Here is a 22118-nt window from a genome sequence, read left to right on the forward strand (position 1 = left end):
GGGGCGCGGCGCGGCGGCGCATGCGCGGAGCGGCGGCCGGAGTAGGCCGCGGCGCCCCCCCCCCCCCCCCCGTTGTCGCTTGCCGCTGCCGCCGCCGCCGGGTCCCCGGGCCCCCCCGCAGGACGCCGGGCGCTGCCGCCGCCCGCTCCCGCCGCCACGATGATGATGATGGCGCTGAGCAAGACCTTCGGGCAGAAGCCCGTCAAGTTCCAGCTGGAGGAGGACGGCGAGTTCTACATGATCGGCTCCGAGGTGCGGCCCCGCGCACAGCGGCCCGGGCGGGAGCCGGGCCCGGGGGAGGCGGCGGGGCGCCGGCGGCCGCGGGGGGCTGGGCTCGGGGCGGGGAGGGGCGGCCCCGTGGCGGGGGCAGCGGCCCTCCAGCCCCCGCGGGCCCCTCTGCCCCCGCCTGCGGGGGGCGGCGGGGCCGGGCCCGGCGCGGCCGGTGGGGGCTGCTGGGGCGCGCAGGCGTGCGGCGGGGCGCGACGGCGGCCGGGGCCCCGCTGCCTGCGGCCCCGCTCGGGATCTTTGTGGCGCGGCTGCTCGGGCCGCGGGGGCAGGCGGCCCGCGCTGAGGCCTTTGTGCGCGGCGGCGGCGGCGGCGGCGGCGGCGGCGGGGCGGCCCCGCTCCGCTCCCGCCTGCCCGCAGGGGCACCCCCGTCCGGGCGCTGCCGAGAGGCTGTTCGCCTCCCTGCGCGCCGGCCCTGAGGCCAGAAACATCGGTGCTTCAGCACCAGGGAGGGGTCGCAGTTGGAAACAGGAAAAAAATGTTTTAGCCCCACCCTCAGTGCAAAAAAAGGAAATGTTGGATGTTGAATTGCCAGCTGCGTCGGTTGGGCAGGGGCTGAAGGCCCCTGGCTCTCTGCTGCGAGACGTAAGGTACCTGCAGCCAGCTCATCTGCGAGACTGCCGGAGCAGACACATGGAAGGGGAAAGAGGGTTGCCTTTTTTATCTACCGTTAATTTCTGTCTCTTGATGAGCGCTGTACAGCAACAGATACGATTAAAAATTACCTGAAAATAAGATGTTGAGATCAAAATGAGTCTGCTCAAACAAGGAATAAAAACCTTACTGTGTGGCAGTCTGCCAGGGTACTGCCACTCTGAAAATTTGATTCCAGAGTCTAGAAATAGTTCTGTTGTTCAGCAAGTCCTGCTGTAGCTTTCAGCACAGGTGAGGATCTTGTGCCAGGGAGAACGGAACTGCTTTGCGGATGGTGAGTAAATTTGAAAGAGGATTATTGGCAGCGATCCCATTTTACATGTTCGAAGGATTTAAAACAACATACAAGTCTTTGGGCATTTGCTGTATTCGAGCAATGTCTAGATGGCACAGAGGTTCAAAGTAAAAATGATAACTGGCAGAGAGCTGGGTATCTGGTTTGGTTTAATTCCTACTGCGCATTGTGCGTTGAAACAGAAGTTGAAGTAAAAGGTTAGGTTGTTCAAAAATACATGAGCATGAATGGAGTTTTTCCCTAGTAAAAGGATTATCGTCAACGGATGGGAGTTTTTTCCTATCAGACTGGTGAAATAAGTGCTGATAAAAATTTCGTTTTCTGTATTGCCGCAAAAATTGCAGTGCTGCCAAACACAGTGCGGTCAGTCTATCATGAAAAACAAACAAAAAAATCCTCTTAGGAGGTCCCTCTTATCATTACAAAGAGCTGAATTTGCTTCAGCTTCTGCTAAAAATCTCTTAAATGGAATGCCAGCCCATACCGGAACAGCAGGCCACCTCTCCGCTTTTCTTCGTGTAGGTGGGAAACTACTTGCGTATGTTTCGGGGTTCCCTGTACAAGAGATACCCCTCGCTCTGGAGGCGACTGGCCACAGTGGAAGAAAGGAAGAAGATAGTGGCCTCTTCACACGGTGAGATGATGAGTAAACATTCCCAGTACTGTTTATCTGAATTTTTGCCTTGCAAAACTGTCTCCGTCCGCTCAGAAGCTTGTGCACTTTTAGGGCTGGGCGCATCACCTGCCGTCGCCGCAGTGATGGAGCACGCTGCAGCGGCGGCGCTGGCAGCTCCCGGGTCAGCCTAGCAACAGACAGCAACTGATCAAAGATGTTGTAAAATGGAAGCATCCATCGTGGCTTTCCTGGGGTTGGCTGCATTCATCACAAAGCAAAAGCCACATCTCAAAATCAATACCATATTCCAGAAGAGACTTTTGTAGACAAAGAGGGCCTCTTTTGTCCCTTTTGTCAAATAGGTGGGAAAGTTGCAAGGATGCCCCACTGAAAGCGTGCGTCTTTGCTTAGCTTTGCTCCTTGCGGGGCCTGAATGTTTATGCCTCCCAGAGTTTGTTGCGGTGTGTTGCTACTGGTGTGACTGCGACAGTGAGAATATGGCTGCCTCGGTATTACATTTGGTGGGAGACTAATAACAAGCAGTTATATTTCTTAGCGATATGACTTATTGTACACTCTTCAGACTAAAGCGTAATAAAAATAAATGGTTTGTTCTGGACTTATGTCTCCTTCTTCCAAGTATCCTGCTGACCTGTTGCTTTCTTTTTTTTTTTATTTTTGTTTCTTTTTTCCCCCAACAGAAAATCAGCGGTCTCACAGTCCCAGAAGATGTAAGTCATATCTGCCTGTTATTCTTAGCTGTGCTAGAGGAAGAATCTGTACCGTGACCTTTGGTGCTGCTACAGTATATATTAATGTCTAATCCTCTTCCTCTCATCTCTCCCTGTGGTCGCCCTAATTGTGCCTCCTGACCACATGCTTAACGCTTCTTTCTCGGAACCTTAGCGGGACTCTCAAATGCAGATGGTCTCTGTAATTCAGCAAGAGCTGTCCTGAGGTTTCTCCCCCTTTCCCAAGTCTTATCAGCTTTTCTATTGATCGTTGCCTCTCTATTTCCAACCTTTAAGCCCACTGAGGATTAATTGCTTTCTGGGCTTTTCCTCCCAGAAGGCTGCGGAAGAGATTTTACGTAATTTTGGCAGATGTGCAGGTGTGCAGAGCTAAACCATGTGATTGCAAAGGGCAACTCAGGGTAGGAAAGAATTGTTTTTCTCTTCCTCTCCTTAAGTAAAAGCACGTTAGATTTGAAGTTTATCTAACAGTTATGAGGATCTAAGGACTTTTTTCCCTGAAGTTTTGTTTTTGTAGTGTTCACTTCTATCTTAAGTAAATTTCATAACAGAAATGACCAGAGTCTATTGATAAGTTGCACCCTGGAAGAACGGGGTTCATCCAGTGGTAGTACCTGAGGGACGCTTGTGTAATTCTAACCCTCCCTGTGTCTTGACTCTTAGTCCAAATGAAAGATGTTGTTAATAAACAGGGTAGCTATACAAGGTAAAGAGATACTGATGCCTTTTGCAAATCTTTGCTCTGTCACTGTGCCACCAAGGTGTCATCCTGCTTTTGCCTTTAGAATTGCATTTCTTCTCTAGGCTTTGTGGTGGAGATTGCCCTATATTAGCTAAGACATTCTGCCCCTGTTCCCAAGAAAGTCGCAGTTATTGCTGCTGTTTAGATGGATGTCAAAACCAGATTATATTTCTTTTGTGCCAGGCACTGTGGCTGGGCTTCTTGTCACTCCAGTGCAAGTAATCTACCCCAGCAGCAGAGCATCCTGGTGTGTGAAGGAGAGCGGAGGCTTCTGGCAACTCAGAAATGACACTGGAAAGTTCTGTTGCCTCCATTTATCCCATGTGTACAAAATGCCATGTCAAAACCTTTCTCGAGAACTAAATGTCTGTGAGAAGATAACTGAAGCCCAAAGGACTCTTGGGGCACACACTCATACCGCTGGGTAACCTGTTCTAGTCCTTCCTGCAGTGGCAGGGAGGGCTTTCCACTGTGCAGCCTATTAATGCTACATTGCCATGTAGTACTTTTCCGTGTTAATTACTGGCGTCTTTCCTGGTAATAGATCATGGCTACACAACATTAGCCACTAGCGTGACACTGTTAAAGGCCTCTGAAGTGGAAGAGATCTTGGATGGAAACGACGAGAAGTATAAGGCAGTGTCTATCAGCACAGAACCTCCCACCTACCTCAGGTAACCGGCGGCGGTGAGGGCCAAGATCAGAACGCAGCTGCTTGGAAGATGTCAGCGTGGGCAGAAAGCGCAAGAAATTGCATAAACGCAGGCCGTTGTGCAGGGGGGTGCTTGCCAGTCGTGCTGACAGTCGTTGGCAGTGTTGGGCAAATGAAGATTTCCAGAGCATAAGGATTGGGTTACTGCCCACATACAACAGGAAGAAAAACATAAGTGTTTGATGATACAGCTCTTTTTGCAATTACTGCGTTCCAGCTGTAACAGATGTTTTGCAGAACACACTCTCTGCACGTACTGTCTTCTGGAGACGGCGCGTTTATCAGCAGTCCCTTTATAGACAGAAACCCCAAATATGGACCTAGTATTTATAATGGTGCACCTGGATTCATATCTGATGAATAATTGTGAGCTGGGGAATGGGCTTCCCAGAGGCTAGCGTGGAACACGAGTTCTCAGTGGAACAACATTGTTGAGGGTTCCAGAATAAAATAGCAGGAGCTTATAATAGGACTTAAAGTTTAAAATTATACCATCCTTAAGCAGTAGCAGTGGTGCTGAGGGTCTGCAGTTTAACATACCGTCTCCTTCTTCAGAGAACAGAAGGCAAAGAGGAACAACCAGTGGGTGCCGACCCTGCCCAACAGCTCTCATCACCTGGATGCAGTGCCATGCTCAACGACGATTAACAGAAATCGCATGGGCAGGGATAAGAAGAGGACGTTCCCTCTGTGGTAAGACAGCTTCCCTGCTTCCGAAAAGTGGAAACGGTTACCAGCGTGATGGTGCTGCCAGGGTAGTGCTGGTGTGTTACTGTAATGTTGTGATGCATCTCAAATTGACAGAAGACCTACAGGTTGCTGACTTGGAGGTGCTTAGTTAAACTGTGTCTTGAAGCTCTTCCTTACAGCGGGCAGCCATGGCTCAGAGAGGAGGCTTTCCTTTTGTCAGGAAAATGGTTCATTCTTTTCCTGATGGGTTCCTTCCACTTCCTGCTGATTTGCTGAGCCGCTGTAGTTTGAGGAGCCTGCACACCCTCTCTGTGAAGGACAGGCTGCCTCTCACTGACATATCCCAGTAACTCTGATGTAATTTGTTCAATGGAAAATGCTGCTGTGGCTCATGGCTTACGTTTTATTTTCCACTATAAAAGTTGAGGAAACCAAGATAAAATGTAATCCTGGAAAGCTTCCTTGTTTTATTTGCAGGAATGTGTTATGATAGATGCAGTAAAAGGTGATAAACTGGTATTGGTTGCCATAGCCCTGTAAGCTTGCGGTAGGAGTCTGTCTAAAGACTGATCTGGGTGTTGGAGCGTGGGGATTGCTTCCAACAAACATTGCCTTCCCTCTTTGGATGCCAGATGTGTCGTGCACTAGTTGCATATACCATGTTGTTGCTCTTTGTATTAGCTTTGATGACCATGACCCAGCGGTGATCCATGAGAATGCATCCCAGCCGGAGGTTCTGGTTCCAATCAGGCTTGATATGGAAATTGATGGGCAGAAACTCAGAGATGCGTTTACGTGGAACATGAATGGTACGTAGGAAGGAGAATTTCCTGAGGCTGGAGAGAGAGAGTTGTATCCATCACCAAATACGAAGAGAGAACAAGCATGAGTGTGCATGTCCTTGGCCCCTATACACAGAACTGTAAAGCTCTCCCACTTTGTCCTGTATTCAGCTCTCGTGTCTCTTAGCCAATGCTCTGCCACTTCCATGGGTTGCAGTCATTCCTGGACACATGTAATCTGAAGAGTTTAACTGGCCTATCCTCCTGACCCAGTTCATCAGCTCAGCGGTCTGAGGCTATTCTGTTAGCTGAGGTACCTTAAATACAAAACAGTTCCTGTCTGTGGCTCCTTTATGCGTGTGGATTATTAGACCATAGCTACCTTGTGTCCATGGAGCAAGTAAAGAAGGCTGTAAGTCCCTGTGTCAGTGTGCACGTCCTCACGAACCTGATACAAAACACCCTTTTAGAAGCAAAAGGTGATGCATTTGGGATTCCCTTTGTCATGCCGTGGGATTAATTTTGTGTATTCTCTAAGTGGCAGACATTGATTTCTAAGAAAGTTAATAGTGTCTGTTCATTCTTGTTCTGTATCAGAAAAGCTAATGACCCCAGAAATGTTCTCTGAGATTCTTTGCGATGACCTGGATTTGAATCCTCTGACGTTTGTCCCTGCTATTGCCTCTGCCATCCGACAACAGATCGAGTCGTACCCAACTGACAGTATCCTGGAAGATCAGTCGGACCAACGAGTGATTATTAAGGTAATACAGGAAGGCAGTAGAATAAGAGCTGAACCATTTGGGTTTCTCTGGTTATGTTATGGGGGAGGAAGAGTACAAAGGCTTCCCTCTGAGCGAAGGAGCTCTTAATTCCAGTCCTGCGTCCAGATTGCATTTTGTCCTTTGTATTGAGAACAGAACTAAGGTGGCAGATTACTGAACATCCATGCGCCAGCCCCTGAGATGATGAAATAGTTCAGTGAAAGCATTGTCGAGTCCTTTTGGAAGAACTGAACCTTGGTGAGCAAAGCTGAGTTGTCTTCGTGCTACTGGAATTAAGAATTCGGTTAAGGAGCTCTGCAGATGCAATGAACTATAGGAGTTACCTCTCCACTTCACTTCTCCAGCCTCTGCCTCCCCAGTTAAATTACCTTAGACAAACTATTGCGAGAATGGAAACAAATGACCTGTTCCTTCCCTTGTCTCCAGCTGAACATCCACGTAGGGAACATCTCCCTTGTAGACCAGTTTGAATGGGACATGTCGGAGAAGGAGAACTCGCCAGAGAAGTTTGCCTTGAAGCTGTGCTCAGAGCTGGGTCTGGGTGGGGAGTTTGTCACTACTATTGCCTACAGCATCCGGGGACAGCTGAGCTGGCATCAGAAGACGTACGCCTTCAGGTACAGAACTGTCATCTTCCTGGTGTGGGTATGGGTGTGTGTTCGTACTTCGTGGGCGTTAGCATCAGTGCATCTTAGAACAGCTGACCCGATGCAGAAAGTTTCATTTGAAATTGGTCTTTATGGCTTGCACCCATTCTGTCCTTACAGTCTTTTGTGCTTGTGCTCAAGTATCTTTTCCTGTTTGGTGTCATACATTTCAGGACCAAATATTGATGAAATGTCAGCTTTTGCTGCAGAATGAAAGGCCGTTGTAATCAACAGTGACTGAATACCTTGTGTCTCCCTCATCTAATGTATGCTAATGATGAGCCCCGGATACATTTTTGTTTCATCGGCTTTGCTTGACTCGGGCCATCCGCTGTCTCAAGCTGTGGTGTTTTGAACAAAGACTGATTGAAACTGTAGCTCTCTACCCTGGCTGACATTAAATTTGGCTTGATCATAGGCCCTTCTCACAGCTGGAAGGCAGCAGTGTCAGGTTTGATTAGTCAGCTTTGTAACTTGTCTCCTAATGATAATTGTTTCCAGTTGTGCTGTGTGGTGTTCTGTGCCGAGTTACCCTGATGTTATCCTCAGCATGTTGCTGAGTCTGCAGGCTGGAAGTATTCCTTAGTGTGTGCCGGGAGGTTTTTTGACCTCGGGTCATGGTGGCAGTTGAGGAAATCTGAGAGTTCAGCAGACGATGTGTTTGCAGAAGTGAGGGAACGGTACCATCGACACCGGTTTTGTAGAGGTCAGTTCAAGGGAGCAGGATGACCTACCTGGGCAGCAGAGGGAAACAGCCCAGCCCTGTCCTGCCTCAGGGAGAGGGCAGTGAGGAGTGGGTGTGGGGGTTAGCCAGGAGGAGCGGGGGGCTGCGGGCAGCTGGCTGCTGCCGTGAGCTCTGCGCCTTCCTCCTCCCTCTGGAGGTCTCCTGTCTGGTCAGCCTTCTGTGGAGAGCAGGCACTGATCTGCTCTGGACCAGTTGCTCTTCCACCAGTCTCCCTCCACTGCCTCTGGAGGTTATTTTTATCCTGAAAGTCTTCCACAGCAACTACTTGGTTCTAAAATGGTCCCCAGAGCAGTTCGTATTAGAAAATGGAAAGGGGTCCTTTACCACACGGGAATTAAACTCTTTTACTGAAACTGTTAAATTGCGCGTCCATCCTGCTGATGTCCCTTCTCCTCACGGAGGTGGGGAGGTGACTCCTACCTTTCCACCCCCGACAGCTGACCGATACTCGTAGATCCAGCGTGTGACCGCATCGAACTGTACCAACAGAACAGTGGCTGTGCGTTCCTGAGAAACGATGGGAACTTGGAGGGCGTAGATGGGCACCTGCTACCTGTGGGACTGCCTCTCCTTCCCTGCTGCTGGGTGCATTGTAACCGCCACAGAAGTGAGCTAGCACGGCCTGCGTTGTAGCCTCCTTGAAGTAGAGAGGTGGCCCTGTTCTCACCATGCTGGCCAGGAAGCCTTCTCTTCTACTCACAATTTATTTACCTTCCCAGTTAATTTACTTTGACAACTTCTTAGCGTACTGCCTCCCAACCCACAGGGCATTTGTTCCTAACGCTTGTCAGTTGGCACGTCAGAGGCAGGCTTTGTCCATATTTAGGGGACACTAAATGTTCTCCCTCCTTTCTGTGCTTCTCCACGTATTGCAGATACCGAGTTAAGAAATTAATCTGCACACACGTTAACTGTCGCGAGGGGGGTTCACTTCTCCCTTTGCTTCCTATCGGCTCTGTAACTTGCAGCAAGTGAAGTTTTAGTCAGTGCTGCCCAGGCTCTCTCAGATATATCACATTAATGCCAACTTCCTGCTATTCTCTCCAAAAACACGTATCTAACCACGGTTACTAAAGAGTGCTGCCTTTCAGGGGTAGTTCAAACGGGTAGATTTCAGGCCTTCTTTGGACTGTGGCAGTACCACAAGGGGGAGAATAAAAAACTAGGAAGGGAACCCCAACAGAACAAAGTACGTAGACACGAGCTGTTCAGGGAGGGGAAGACATCTAATTTAAACCTCCTTTTGTGGCGTAGTACAAACATGTCCTCCTCTTCCCTTTTTTCTTCCAGCAAAGGAGTGCTTTTGAAACCTCACAGTGATTAATGATATTTGGGTTCTGTGGTTGGTTAGTTCCTGAATTCCCAAACCACAGGAGCGGCGGTTGCTCCAAAGTCATTCCGCTGATGTAAGGAAAGGGTCTGCTTTAGATGTATCAAAAGAACCTTAACATCTCAAGGGACCGGGGGTTTGAGAAGTCCTGTGCCTCTTAATCATCTGAGGGAGAGGTAAAACTCTCTTCTCGTTGATGAAAGCCAGGGCAGTTCTTCCGGCTGGCCTGCCACGTGCAAAACAAGGAGAGCCCGAAAGCCCAGTGGAAGGGGCAGGACTGGAGGCAGACGGGTAACCGATGCTTGGGGGATTTCGGGGGGACGGTGTGCTACGGCGTTTCGCGCCTCGGCAGCGAGCGTTTCTAGTGGCAGCACGCAGCACCTCAGAGCCAGAGTTTTGCCTCTGGGGCCTGAATGATGGCACAGGTTCTCGCGCAGCAACCCAGGCGCCTGAGGAGTTGCCCTTTCCGCGGGAAGGGGTTGGCATGCCTGTGCCACTGCGGCCAGAGGCCTGGGCCCTAGCAGAGGGAGCGTCGTGCTCCGCTGGGAATCCCGCAGCTGACAGGGCGTTTCAGTCGCTCTGCCAGCAGCGCTGTCCTCTTGATCAAAAAATAACAGGGGAGGGGAGGCTGTCTTATTTTGGAGGTTGGGAGATGAGGAGGATTTTTTCAGTTTATCCCTGATTCTGCGCTATAGAAGTGTGGTATCTGCGTTGGCTCGCAATTAAGTTATGCGCATGAGGCTGGCTTTCCAGCCCCATTTAATTCTAGTGGGTGCTCAGTGTTAAGCGTGGTAAATGAAATAGAGACCAAGCCATCAAGTCAAAAAAGCCAGTTAAGACGTAGCATTTAGCCTGGAACGTGTAGCAATCTGGGGCTAAGATGAAATTCCTGGTTTTGAGTGTTGCTTAGTGGACGTCAGCCATACTGGAAGGAGACTTGATTAAAGCTTCCTCCCAGGATCAAATACCAAAGGCCCTGGATTCATTTTTCATTGTAGCGCTACTTTGAAGACTTGTTATTCTAGATTAATAGCTTTGATGCAGACGTCCATTCCCACGGCGATTAGCGTTTGCGTCCCTTCCTGGGGGAAGGAGGGCTGCCCGGGAGCGCGGGGAGGGGGCCGGATCTGTGCGCGCCGGCCGGGCGCTCCTCTCGCAGACACCCTTCCTGCAGCCCGGGCTGAGCGCTTTCTGGCGTTCAAAGCAAACGTTTACGTTCTGAGGCTCCTCTGTATTTATGCTGGGCTTCCGCTCCACTGTCAATATTTGGGAAGCTACTCCTGGTCAGTTCCTGTTGACTTTTACTGAAAAGTAGCTAGTGAAGCAGTAAATATTTTTGTGCATGTGATAATACAGCTGGTCAGGGCAGAGAGGACTCTGAGGAGCAGATCCTGTGATCTGGGACAGAGCCCGGTGTTTCCTTGCTTGTGCAGGGAGTAGCCCCAGCCGTTGGTTGCAACAGCAGGCCCTTTCCACGGCAACTGGGAGAACAGTCCTCGTTCCACTGTCAGGCTCCCAGAAAGGAGACTTGTGCCAGGGGAGAGCTGTCAGAGGTGTGCTGGGCAAACTACAGCTAGGAAGTCAGAGCTGCAGAGCGGCAGGGCTGGGCAAAGAGCCCCCTTAACAGCCCCTGCTCAGCTGCTGCTCTGGGAGAAGGGCTCCCAGCACTAATAAGCTGTATGAACTTCGCCTGTGCTTACTGGTTTGAACGCTGTCAGCCAGTTCCGTAACGGCCTTTGTGGGAGAGGACTGCGCCAGCCACAGTTGCTTTGACAAACCCCTCTCCGGTGGTGAAAGGGGGTGGTTGTTGTTGGTCCCCCAGAAACTTCAGGCTCCGCAAGACCATAACCATCAGCCCCTGGTGTACTTCTGGGAACCAGGCTGTACCGAGCAGGGCTAAGAATGAATGCTTAAGCCTGAAACACTGTAAATGATGCTCTGTTGTCCTTGTGTCTGCATCCGAGCTGGTAACCCAGAGGAGCGCGCCGGGACCACTGATGAATGTTGTTTGTTGCCTTCTGCCCTGCCTTGCAGCGAGAACCCGTTGCCGACTGTGGAAATTGCCATTCGCAACACGGGGGATGCTGACCAGTGGTGCCCTCTTCTGGAAACCCTCACAGACGCCGAGATGGAGAAGAAGATCAGAGACCAGGACAGAAATACAAGGTGCTGCCACTTGTTCAGACACTTCTCCTTCTGGCCTGTCTCTAAGACAGAATTTAAAAGCTTTGATGTTTGTCTTTGTCTGCTGAGAGCCAGCTGGCTGGATTTCAAACTCTCATACCACAACAGAAACTCATATCCCTTTAGCTTCAGGATATTAAACTGTTATCACCTTGCTCCACACACATTTACATCTCTACTTTAACCATCTCCTGCCTGAAGCAAAGTTTCCTGGGTTTTTTGTTTTCCTTTTTTCTTTTCCCTGGGCTCTCTGCTCGTGCAGGGGGATTTGTTTCTATAGGAAGGCATTCGTCAAAAATGCTGGAGCTTCATGCGGTGTCACGCTACCCAGAATCCTGCCACAAGGCTTCCTTTTATGCCGGGTAAAGCGCTGTTTGACGTAGGAACGGGCAAGCTCCCAGCTCCAGCCTGGCTGATGCTGAGCTGTTTGCCAGCATGGGAGCACTGCTGTGAGCCCGCCAGAGAGACCCGCTGCGCAGTGTTCAGCAAGCAGCGGAGAGCACTTGCTCCTACTTGGTGAAAATGCTCCTGGCAGACATAAATGAACTGCTAGACTCTCTCCAACAGATACGTTGTGGGAACAGTAAATATGCTGGCTCAGCTCTTTCCCAGGATTTTTTTTTTTACTGCTGATTAAGAGATTCATAATGATTTTGCTTCTTGGCTGTGGCTGGCTGAGTAGTTTTCAGTAGTGATCGGTTCAATCCAAGTTAACGAGCAAAAGCATCCGAAAAGCTGTTACTGAAAATAGCGTCTTAGCCTTATCAACAGGGCCACTCTCAGGTGACAGGGAAGTCTGTCTGTGCGATAAACCTGTCTACAGAGTTCACAGAGCTCTGGCGGCCTCCCCAAAGTGCGGGTTTTAATAAGACTTCACACGACTGTAACACAGCGCTTACTTACTGTACCTCTTTCTGTCTCTCCTAGGCGCATGAGACGTTTGGCCAATACTGCTCCAGCCTGGTAATCTTCCTGTTGTGACACTGGTGCTCTTCCTACAGACTTTATCCCTACTCCTCTCCCCAGATGGATTTAGGATTGGCAGGGGTCTTCCTGTCCCTGAAGGGGACACACATTCCACTTGCCAAGAGTTCCCAGTACTGCTGACTTTGCCCCCATCCCCTCCACCTAAATGCCACGTACCAGGAACGCTGCGTTAGCGCGTGATCTAGCTGAGGCCTGTGGCAGCTGTTGGAGCCCTTATATACCTGTGTGTGGACAGTGGAAAGATTCTTTTGTATAGGTGCAACATGCACTATTAGGACAACTTTTTAAATAAAAGGAATGCATACTACTTAGGTTGAGTTCAGTCAGTTTGAATGAATAGTGAATCTCACCGTGTTTCGTGCTGTTCTGGTAACTGAGCAGCCCTGGGCCCTCACGTTAATGCTTTGCTTTGGGGTATAATGCTGAACACTCACATGCATTCAGTCTTCCTGAAGCGCAGTGGAAATGGAGTGCTTCACTTCAGGAGATAAAACAGCCCCAAACCTTTTGCTCCAGGGGAAAGTGAGAATGCGACTTAAAACTGGAAGCAGCAAACAGCTCTCTAAAGGAGTGGTCTGTGACCACACTTGGGGCGGTCTGTCACGAACTCGGTGAGGCGTTCAGCTGGCTTGACAAGGGTAGAACAGTTTAACTGAAGTCACAAACCTGACGTCCACCTCTGTCAGATGTCAGCCTGGGGTGTATTGAACCCCTGTTTTCTGTGAAGGCTGGATCTGCGAAACAACACAGTCTCTGAACTGGAGCAGAAGCTGAAGCCTGCGGTCACCGAGACGGCAGCTTCCCTTCAGCGAGTGGCTTCGCTGGGGTCGTTGTCGGCCCGTGCACAGCCGCCAGTTACAGAGCACCCACAGCAAAGTGGGTGTCTTCAGTGCCCTTAGCACTGCAGTGTCAGGATCTTGCAACCCTAGAAACAACCTGTCTTTCCCTAGGGAGTTTAGAAACAGAAAATCCATTGAAGTGAGATTAAAAAAAATTCAAGCTTGCTTAAAAAAACTAATTAGAGTCTACCTTGCTGTTGAGGTACACCAGCTCTTTGTTAGAGTTCGTACCGTTCACTGCCAGAACTGATGAGTGTTGCAAGCAGGACAGATTTTGCTGGCAGCCCAACAGTTACGTTCAGGCCTTTATGATAAAGCCAGTAGGTTTTATAATCCTTGCTGATCCACCCACACTGCTAGCACAGTCAGAAAAAAACATTTTCCGGCCTTAATTTATCATGTTTAGACTTGAGTAATAGCAGAGCCAGCTCTGACTCCTGGGTGGGAGGGAACTTTTTCCAGATGTTAGTCTGCAGAAACCAAAACCTTGCCATTTAGCAATAATATTATTGCAGTCTTCCTAGGCTCCTGTGCCAGAGTGCTACTCGATCTGTTATTCCTATTAGAGAGGTCGAAAGGTTATTTCAGCAAGTAAACCTGGGACTCCTGCTGCATCTCGGCCTCCCATGCAGAACGCATATTTCGCCTCATGGACATAAGAACTCCAGCTCTTCCTGAGAACACTTCAGCCTCTCTTTGTTATGATCAGGTACTTCTGCAAGCAGGCTCTTCAGGGAATTTGACCAAAACCAGCATGAAACTGCTGTAGCCTTAAACTAGCATCTGTGGTGCAATTTTTTAATTGCAGTGAAGCTTGTGGTTACCTAATCCTAAAGTTCACAACAAGGTACGGACACACGAGGACTGCAGCTTCTGTAGCGGGTTCACAAGTGCCTCCCTCTGCCTCTCAGGCCCCAGAGGCCACAGGAATTGTCCTGCAGGCAGCCAGGGGCAGGGCAGGACAGTCCAGGGGGCGAGTCCCAGAACGACGAGAACTTCAGCCAGCTTTCTCTGTGTATCAGGACTACTAGGGAACAGCTGTGGGAGCAGCTTTCTTGCTCTGTAATCACAACTCCTTAGGTTAATCTAGTACCCTGGGTACTCAAAGTAGTACAAAAGTAGTGTAGCCCAGCTTTTAGTACGAAACCCAAAATGCCCAGCTTTTGCATTTTAAAGTCCCATCTCAGCAGCAGTGTAAAACAGAACGTCTGCAGACTTTAGAGACAAGCGCTTTCCAGGGGTTGAAACGCCAGCTCTGTTGTTAGGTCACGAGCAAAGCACAGGGCAAGTACCTGTCGAGCCTGAGGCTGCTCAGCCCTTAGTACCGCTGCGTCTTCTAGAACAAGGGTACTGTCTGCGCAGTTCTTTCATCCTCTTCCTAGAGGGAAACATAAGTGCAGCAAATCGCTTGTTCAATTGCAGTCTGATTTGTCATAAAAAAGGTGTTTTCATGGGAAGCCCACGGGGGGGGGGCTGTGGTTCAGCCTTCCTTTGCCACAAGGCTTCTACATCCTTCTTCTTAACTGGATGCTGGTTACTTACATTGCCCTTAGTAGTTTTAGTGGCGGTTTGCGAGCTTGTCTAGCTGAGCAGACAGCACCATTACCAAATGAGCTATCCTAAGATACATCTGCAGATTTACTCCAAAGGCTTTGAGGTCTGGTACACACACACGTGTACTGCATGAGCAAGAATGATCAAATCTATTTAGTACAGCTGTTCATGGTAGGGACTAGCTTGTTTAGTTTTCCCCTAAAATTCAGATGTTTACATTTCGGAACTAAAAAATTCAACAAGAGTGGAGTTACACTGCATGTGCAGACAGCCTTTATTACCAGCATCAAGTGCTACTTCCAGTCACTGCCTGGATCAAGCGTCCAGCTCCGTCCCCTGTCCTTTCCCAGGCATCCCTTTCTCCAACTAGGCACCCCCACCCCGCTTCTCGCACCCTGCAGTCCTGCTGGCAGAAGAGGGGAAGGACGTCTTCCAGCCAGCCTGGACTTTGCTTTGCCCATCAAAAGAGAAAAGCCCAAGCAAGCAGCCTGGCAGTTTTGAGCAAAGTCCTGATGAGTACTGGTGTATTGGTGCCTCCGCCACCAGCACAAACAGAGACACAACTGAAAAATAAAGACTTTAATGTAAAGACTCTTTGGAAACAACAACCAAAAAAAAGGAGTGGGGGACTTAGAGGAAAGGAAGAGGCTGAGCAGCGTTCTACCATGGTAGAGTTGGGAGTACTACTTCATTGAAAGCCCACAAAGAGGTCTCACAACAGAGAGAGCCAGGAGCATTAGTCTTTGCACAGAGGGCAAGTGACCTGGGACACAGCAAGTCATTAACAGCAAGAGGAGGAGTAACTGGTTCAGTGCCCCATTTGATACTTATTCCCCACTGAGTAACGGAGGAGCCACCACAGCTTCCAGTCCCCGTCCCTAGAACCCCTCCGTGAGCGTTCATCAGTTCTTACGTGCAAAGCTCTGTGGAACCGCTTGGTACAAGGGGAAGATGGGTTACCCATACAAACAGTGAAACATTACACATCGGGATGGCAACTGGTGTTATTCCAGTAGGATCTCTGGGCCACAGCCTAAGTCCAGCCGGAGGAGAGGAATCTGGCCACATGGAGAAGTCCCCTGTGTTACTGTGGATGCTGCCGCTGGTTCTGGTCTTGGTCTCTAGGCTGGTTTTCTGGACGATCCTCAGGGAGAGGGTTATAGTTGGGATCCTCTTCGGGCGTATCAAATACCATCTTCCTGGCAAGGAACATGCCCATCCCACCAAGCAGGCAGGTTAGGAAAGCGAGCTGAGGACAAAACCCCCAGCCCTCCTAGGAGCATCCTAGCCCTTCACAGGGCTTGGCTGCCTGCCGCAGCCACCCGCCTACTGCACCGGCACTAACTGTTCTTTTGCTCAGCTCAATGTGTAACGATGACAGTACCTGCTTCCTTCATCTCTAGGTCAGCTTTGATCCTCAGCATGAAGAACAACGTATTCTGTTTTCTTAAACTACAGAAATACATCAGAAAAAAATCCTACCTGCATCTAGCATTTCCACAAGCAGTAAGAACACTCCAGTTCAACTAGCAAAGCTTAAGGTACCAGCGACTCCTTTATGGACCCCGTGTACATACATACCCTGTGTACATAACATGCAAAGCGCCAGTGCTTTCTGCAGCAGAGGCATAAACTGTCTTGCTGAGGTACTATCAGCATGCAATCGTGTCCTGTGGCCACCCCACGCTGTCACAGACCACGGTTTGCTATGAAAGCAACCCAGGTTGGGAAGCGACACAGCAAAGCCCAGAATCAGCTTTACTTACAGGAAGCCAGGGGTTAACAGCAGCTTCTTTCCTCCAGGCTGGTTGGGGAAAACATCTTCCAAGAAATAATAGATGTGACCCACTGCAATCCCTGGGGAGAGACGTCACCAAGGTCAGGCCCAGCTGTCACTCCTTTGCCAGCCGAACCAGCGCTGCTGGGAGCTTAAGCAGGATGAAGCTCCAAGAATCCCCCAGCTGTGCACCCACGCCCCAGCTCCCACCAGAGCCACCCGTGCTGCAGTGCCAGAGGGCCAGGCCGTTTGCTGTGACCGGTGCGCAAGCGGGCAGGGAGCCCGTCAGCCTGAAGGCAGCAGTGGGCACCCAGGAGACGAGACACAGCACCAGTGTCAAGCAGAGCTCACCATACCCAATTTCTGCCCCTGGGGAAGACATAGCAAAATGCAGGTCACAAGCAAGAGCTCAGGCACGAGGCTGGCCACCCAGCAACCTCGGCCAGCTCCCTTTAGAAAACCCACCATCTTCAATAAGATGAAAGCAAGAGATGGTGCTAGCGCCCCAGCAGCATCTATGAGGACAGAGCGCGCAGCGGCTGCATAGTGCCCTTGCTCCCAGCACCCGCCAGCTTTGACGTACCCAGTAAGTCGATGATGATGGAGTTGCCCAGGAGCAGAGAGAATCCCATCAGGACCCAGGGCAAGAAGGGAGCCTGGAAGTTAAGAAGCCCAAAGAAGTTCATGCGGATATAAGGGTTCCTGCGACTCCACACGTACACCAGCATGATGGTGAAAGCCTGGCCCAGGAAAAACAGGCTGGCAAAGAGTCCAAATAGCTAGGAACTACCGAGTCAAGGAAAAACCTACCCACCCTGTGCACCACCTCCAGGCAGCACAGGGTGCCTTGTGACTAGGAAACCCAGAACTACGGGCAGCTGACCACAGCATGCAAGACACTGCCCATGCCACCAAACCTTTCCTGGGCTGGCCGAGATGTACTGACACCACCCCCCCCCCCGCAACAAGACACTCTGGAGCGGCACGTACAGATTGCTCGCTCCTTAAGCTGCCCTCGACAACCACCACAGACCAGGGAGCTCATACAGTCACCTCTACAAAGTGACCATCAAAAGTGACCTTCAGGGAAGGGCCTTCGCATTCTTACAGCACTTGGGACATGTGGCACACTAACAACTAGCTCCCATCCAGTATCTGCCACCTACAGAAGAATTCTGGCAGTGAGATGGCTCTTGCAATTCACACCCCTCTTCTCCAGAACACAAGGAGACAGCCAGAGGCAAAAAATTCCCCCGCCCTTGCTGTAGTTGGACTCCAAATCCACCTACGGCAAAGCGCGTGGCTGCTGCAGGCACCTGGACGCTAACTAGCCAAACACCTGAGGATGGCCGACAGCCACGAGAGCTCACACAGCTTCATGCAGAGCTCTGGGAAGAGCAGTGCTCTGAGCCATTTGCGTAAGACAGCAACGAGACATGCAGAAAAGGTTTTATGCTTGGGAGGGAGATATTTCTCCCCATCAGACTATCTTGTCCTACAATAAAAGAACTTCTTAAGATGTGCGACGGTGTCTCCCGCCACTGACAGGCTGCACGGACAGAGCGCTGGGCTCACGCTGCCTGACGCGCTGATGGCAGACGGTATGTGGGCACCCCACTCCTCATCCTTACGGCTCTGTGTTCTTCCCTTCGGCTGCGGCTCGGTTGTCTGAGCCAGCCTCGTGCCCATCGCAGCTGCGCTGCGGCCTGCTCCACCCACCGGGGCTCGGGCACAGCTGCCCTGCCGCAGCTGGACGGTTTCCCACCGCGCGTAACGAGGGGCTTCCCGAGCACACTGCCACATGTTCTCTTGCAGGATCGGGCAGTCCATCCCCTTGCCGGGTGCATCAGCACTTCTGCAGACGCCAACACAAGTACAGGCAGCTTTTCCTGGATTTTGCTTCTGCTCTAAGTGTTCCGGGCGAGGCACAGGCCAGGAGGCAAGGGTGGGCAAGACGAGGAGCACAAGCTGTGCCACACAGCCAGAAGCTGCCCCTCCACCAGGTGCTCAGCAGAGCTCTCCCAAGCCTCAGGGCCTGAGCCTGGCAGGCCTGGGGCGCAACAAGGCTCCCTGCCCCGCGGCGGCTCGCAAGCCAGCTGTCCTGCTCAGCAGGCAGGTACCTGCTACAGACCACACAGTACAGCCGGGATACAGCGCGCCAGCAGACAAGCCCCACACTGCCCGCAGCATCTCAGAAGACGCCAAAGAGCCTCAACCAACTCAAAAGGATACTGTCATGAGAAACCCTCCAAAGAGGAACATGAAGACAAAGTCAGCCGTCCTTCCACGGAAGGAGCCTTCTTCTAGCATGCGGCAGTACCTGTACCTGAGAGCAGGAGAGAAGGGAGGGGTTGCAGTGTAGGAAAGTAACAGCTGGCCACCTGTGTCCCCACAGCACGACTTTACGGGGAATAAGCCCGCTGCAAGCTACTTCATCAGAGGAAGCTGTCAGCCAGGTGTCCAAGCCCCAGAGCAGAGCGGCGCAGAGTTCACCTCATACCACTGACCCCAGGGAAAGAGAGAGGCACCTGCTGTGCTCCAGCCAGAGCTCACCCCAGGAACGGGCACTGCTCTCCAGCGTGAGCTGCAGCAGCACTGCCAGCTTCTTCAGCCTTTTGGCAGGGGCTGCCCTGCAGCAAGCACAGATGGAGGTGCAGGAGGTGGCCACAGTTGTCGGGGGAATGGCTTCGATTCAGACCAAAAGAGCGAAGGGAAGAATCCACAGCCCTAAACTGCTGCTAAGACAAGTCAGCCTGGGGAGGAAGATGGACAGGGGGAATTGCCTCTAAGCCAAAAAGGGAGCAGAGAGCTTCACTGAGACCAAAGGATACAGAAATATCATGTTGAAAAAGAAACTGAATCCCAGGGGCCCAAAAAAGAGGAAGTTGGTGATCAGCCTCCATATCTGAAAGAGAAGAGAGAGGAGAGAGAAAAGGAGGTGGACAGACAGGTCTCTCCCCATCACACGTTCAGCAGCCCATCGCCCCATCCGCTGGGGAGGCCCAGTCACGCGCCCACCCGCGCAGAACCACCCAGGACACCAGACCGCTGCACCACCTTCACGTGGGGCCTCCCTCCGTTGCCCGCACCAGGGCGTCTTGCCCTTCCAGCTGTGGGAAAGGAGATTTCTCCACTTTTCGGGAAGGGACAAACAGCCACGATTCAGCACCCAGAGCCAAAGCAAATCACTGCTCGTGCCTCCCTGCCATGAGGCCTTGCCCGCCCAGCCTGACGCCAGCTGGCCGAACACCTCAGTGCCACAGAGCAGGAGGGACGGGCCCTGCGCAAAGGAAAAGGGAAACGCCGGGATGGTGCACGGCAGGGAGAGGCTGGAAGAAGTTATCTCCATCCAGGTGTCTGTGGTGAGAGGCGACACCGTGCTGGCGACCCAGCTCCCGCCAACCAGGGGAGGCTGGAGCCCTGGGAAAGAGGCCCTGTGGGGTCACCCAGCGCTCCCCGGCCCCGGGGCAGCCGGACCCCCGGGGCAGCCGGACCCCCGGGGCAGCTGGACCCCCGGGGCAGCCGGACCCCCGGGGCAGCCGGACCCCCGCCTGCCACGCCCGCCCTGGCTGGAAGGGGCAAGAGGGCGCCGAAGCGCGGGTGAAGCCTCACCTGGAACTTCCTGAAGATGAGGTCGGGGTTGAAGTAGAGCTGGAAGGGGGTGATGAACTCCAGCTGCTGCGAGAGACAGGCAGAGCAGCTGCCACCGCGGCCGGGCACCCGCGGCCCGCCCCCGGCCCCCCGCTCCCCCGCCACGGCTCCCCCGCCACGGCTCCCCCGCCGGGATCCGCCCCCCCCCCCCCGCAGGGGCCCCGGGCGCCTCACCACGGCGGCGGTGGTGAGCACGCAGGCGGTGGTGTAGGCCCGCGTCACGGCCGGCATGCCCAGGTACTCCTGCGCCAAGCCCTGGTAAGCCATGGCGCGCGGCGACAGCGCCCCGCCGCGCCGCGGGCCCTTTAACGCCCCCCCGCGCGCCGCCGCCGCCGCCACGCCCCCGCGGGCCGCGTCCGGCCAATCCCGACGCGACAGGCGGCGCGAGCTGGCCAACGGGAGTGCGCCTCGTGCCCGCCGCCCCCACCCGCCGCCAACCCGCAACGGACCCGCCGCGGCAGGGGCCGGGCCGGGCGGGGGAGAGGCCGGGGCACCGCCCCCCGGAGGCGGGGCGAGCCGCCGCAGCCAATGGCAGCGGGCCGCGCCGGTGACAGGGAGCTGAGGGAAGGCGGGGACGGGGGAAGGCAGGTCACGTGCCTCCCGGGGATGGCCAATCAGCGGGGGAGAAGGGTGGAGCGCCGGGGCGGGCCAGTGGGGCGTGGCTGCGGCTGTGCGCGCTGCACGTGGGGCCGCGCGGGCTGGGCCCGGCCGTGGCCGTGGCCGTGGCCGTGACCGTGACCCGCCCGGCGGCGGGGGCCTCGCCCCGGCCGGGGGAGCTGCGGTGCGCCCGGCTCCGCGCCCCGCGGGCGGGCCGCTCCCGCCACCCGGAACAGCCGGTTGCCGGGCGATCGAGGCGCGGTGCCCGTGCCCGGCGGTTCGCTGCCCCGCAGGGGCCGCCCTCGCCAGGGCGCACAGGGCCCGGGGTGAGGAATTCGCGCTGCCACCTCCGCCCCCGGGCCGGCGCGGCGAGGCGCCGCCCGAGCCGGCGGGGTGGCCGCGGGCCGCGAGGCCGCCGGAGAAGCGGAGCGGCGGCGGGGCCGCCCCGCTGCGGCGGGTGCGGAGCGGCCGAGCGCTGCCCTGGGGAGCGGTGGCGGCGGGTGCCCTCAGCCGGCCGGAGCCAGGGGCGGCCCGGCCCCGCCCGGCTGCGCGGAGGGGTTGCGGAGCGCTCTCGGAAGGGCGGCCCGGTGAGGGCTGCGTGAACCTGGCGCCCCCGGCTGCGCTGCTGCCGCGGCCTCCCCGGGAGCCGGCTCCGGCGCCGCAGCCACCCCGGCCCCAGCTGGAGGAATGGGCCCGGTGCTGGGTTTCTGCAGGAGAAGGTTGCGCTGCCATCGGAGCCCCAGTGCGCCCCGAGATCCCCCGTTCAACCCGCAGCTAATGGGAAATGAAATCGCGGGCAGGGGAGGGAGTCCTTGTGTCCCCCCCTCCACCCCGACCGCCCTGTGATGGGGAACAAGACCCGGCTGGAAGGAGAGCGGGCGGGAGGTTACAGCCCCAGCCGGGAGGGGGGAGCGGGCCGGGTCCAGGTCGGAGCAGAGCCGCCTTAGGGATGCGGGGAAGGGGGCCGGGGGGGGCTCGGGCCTTGAACTGCAGCAGCGTGAATATTCTTGGCTGCGTTGTCACAGGCCTTCGGCGGGAGCCGGGGTGGATGCGAGAGCTCCGGCCGGCGGGAGGAGCGGAGCTTGCAGGGAGGAACAGCTCTCATCAGGGCCAGGGGCTCCGCAGAGGGCTGCCCCTTTCCGTGTGGCTGTTTCAGCCCAAGCGCCCCGCTGCTGCAGCTCGGCCCTTCGGCGTGCCGCAGGGCTCGCAGCCCCAGCGGAAGGGGCAACTGAGTCGAGGAACGGGGAGTGAATAAATGAATAACGAACGAAATAAATGAATAAATACCCTGCTCCTTTGGATGGGGGATTAGAGGTTTCCTATCTGCTCGCGCTGCCTGCGGGCAACGCCAGCCAGAAGCTGGGTTCAAGCACTGTGATTCCTGCCCGCTCCTTGCTTGAAGCAAGGCTGGAGATGGACGCTGGGAGCCTCTCTGCTGGAAGGAGGTCAGCATTGGAGCTCAGTCCCACCAGCGCCACAGAGATGAGAATCCAA

General features: G+C 53.8%; 2 protein-coding genes across 11 annotated transcripts; one reads left to right on the top strand and one right to left on the bottom strand.

Annotated features, from left to right (window-relative positions):
• The first annotated feature begins 67 nt into the window (after nucleotides 1–67).
• Nucleotides 68–12513, top strand: SMARCB1 (SWI/SNF related BAF chromatin remodeling complex subunit B1). Its single transcript, XM_087768442.1, has 10 exons — nucleotides 68–252; nucleotides 1757–1868; nucleotides 2552–2581; nucleotides 3889–4018; nucleotides 4612–4749; nucleotides 5428–5555; nucleotides 6126–6292; nucleotides 6740–6930; nucleotides 11070–11201; nucleotides 12147–12513. Exons 1-10 carry the CDS (start codon nucleotides 160–162, stop codon nucleotides 12184–12186), a joined length of 1161 nt encoding a protein of 386 aa, XP_087624568.1. The 5' UTR covers nucleotides 68–159; the 3' UTR covers nucleotides 12187–12513.
• A 2650-nt stretch (nucleotides 12514–15163) lies between these two features.
• On the bottom strand, nucleotides 15164–20608 carry DERL3 (derlin 3). 10 transcript variants are annotated; one of them, XM_087768445.1, is made up of 8 exons: nucleotides 20202–20602; nucleotides 19989–20051; nucleotides 19208–19281; nucleotides 18609–18702; nucleotides 16960–17155; nucleotides 16366–16456; nucleotides 15984–16051; nucleotides 15164–15798 (listed from the first exon to the last, which is right to left on the bottom strand). In XM_087768445.1, the coding sequence occupies exons 1-8, from the start codon at nucleotides 20292–20294 to the stop codon at nucleotides 15509–15511; spliced, it is 969 nt and encodes a 322-aa protein (XP_087624571.1). In that variant the 5' UTR covers nucleotides 20295–20602; the 3' UTR covers nucleotides 15164–15508. The 10 variants fall into 10 exon arrangements, with proteins under 10 accessions (XP_087624571.1, XP_087624570.1, XP_087624572.1 ...); XM_087768444.1 differs by having other exon boundaries at nucleotides 19989–20054; nucleotides 20202–20596; XM_087768446.1 differs by lacking the exon at nucleotides 19989–20051 and having other exon boundaries at nucleotides 20202–20601.
• Between the last annotated feature and the right edge of the window lie 1510 nt (nucleotides 20609–22118).

This window comes from Nipponia nippon, unplaced genomic scaffold (genome assembly GCF_047370975.1).
Source record: "Nipponia nippon isolate SJK-2023a ecotype South Korea unplaced genomic scaffold, ASM4737097v1 scaffold_30, whole genome shotgun sequence".
NCBI lineage: Eukaryota > Metazoa > Chordata > Aves > Pelecaniformes > Threskiornithidae > Nipponia > Nipponia nippon.

What these genes read in the sequence shown, in the direction of transcription:
- SMARCB1 (XM_087768442.1), top strand. Translation starts at nt 160, where the DNA reads ATGATGATGATGGCGCTGAGCAAGACCTTCGGGCAGAAGCCCGTCAAG. An exon ending in GATAGTGGCCTCTTCACACG is followed by an intron (nt 1,869 to 2,551) that starts GTGAGATGATGA and finishes TTCCCCCAACAG; the next exon opens with AAAATCAGCGGTCTCACAGT. An exon ending in GACCAGGACAGAAATACAAG is followed by an intron (nt 11,202 to 12,146) that starts GTGCTGCCACTT and finishes TGTCTCTCCTAG; the next exon opens with GCGCATGAGACGTTTGGCCA.
- DERL3 (XM_087768444.1), bottom strand. Translation starts at nt 20,294, where the DNA reads ATGGCTTACCAGGGCTTGGCGCAGGAGTACCTGGGCATGCCGGCCGTG. An exon ending in TGCTCACCACCGCCGCCGTG is followed by an intron (nt 20,055 to 20,201) that starts GTGAGGCGCCCG and finishes TGTCTCTCGCAG; the next exon opens with CAGCTGGAGTTCATCACCCC. An exon ending in TTTTTCAACATGATATTTCT is followed by an intron (nt 18,703 to 19,207) that starts GTATCCTTTGGT and finishes TCCTGCTCTCAG; the next exon opens with GTACAGGTACTGCCGCATGC.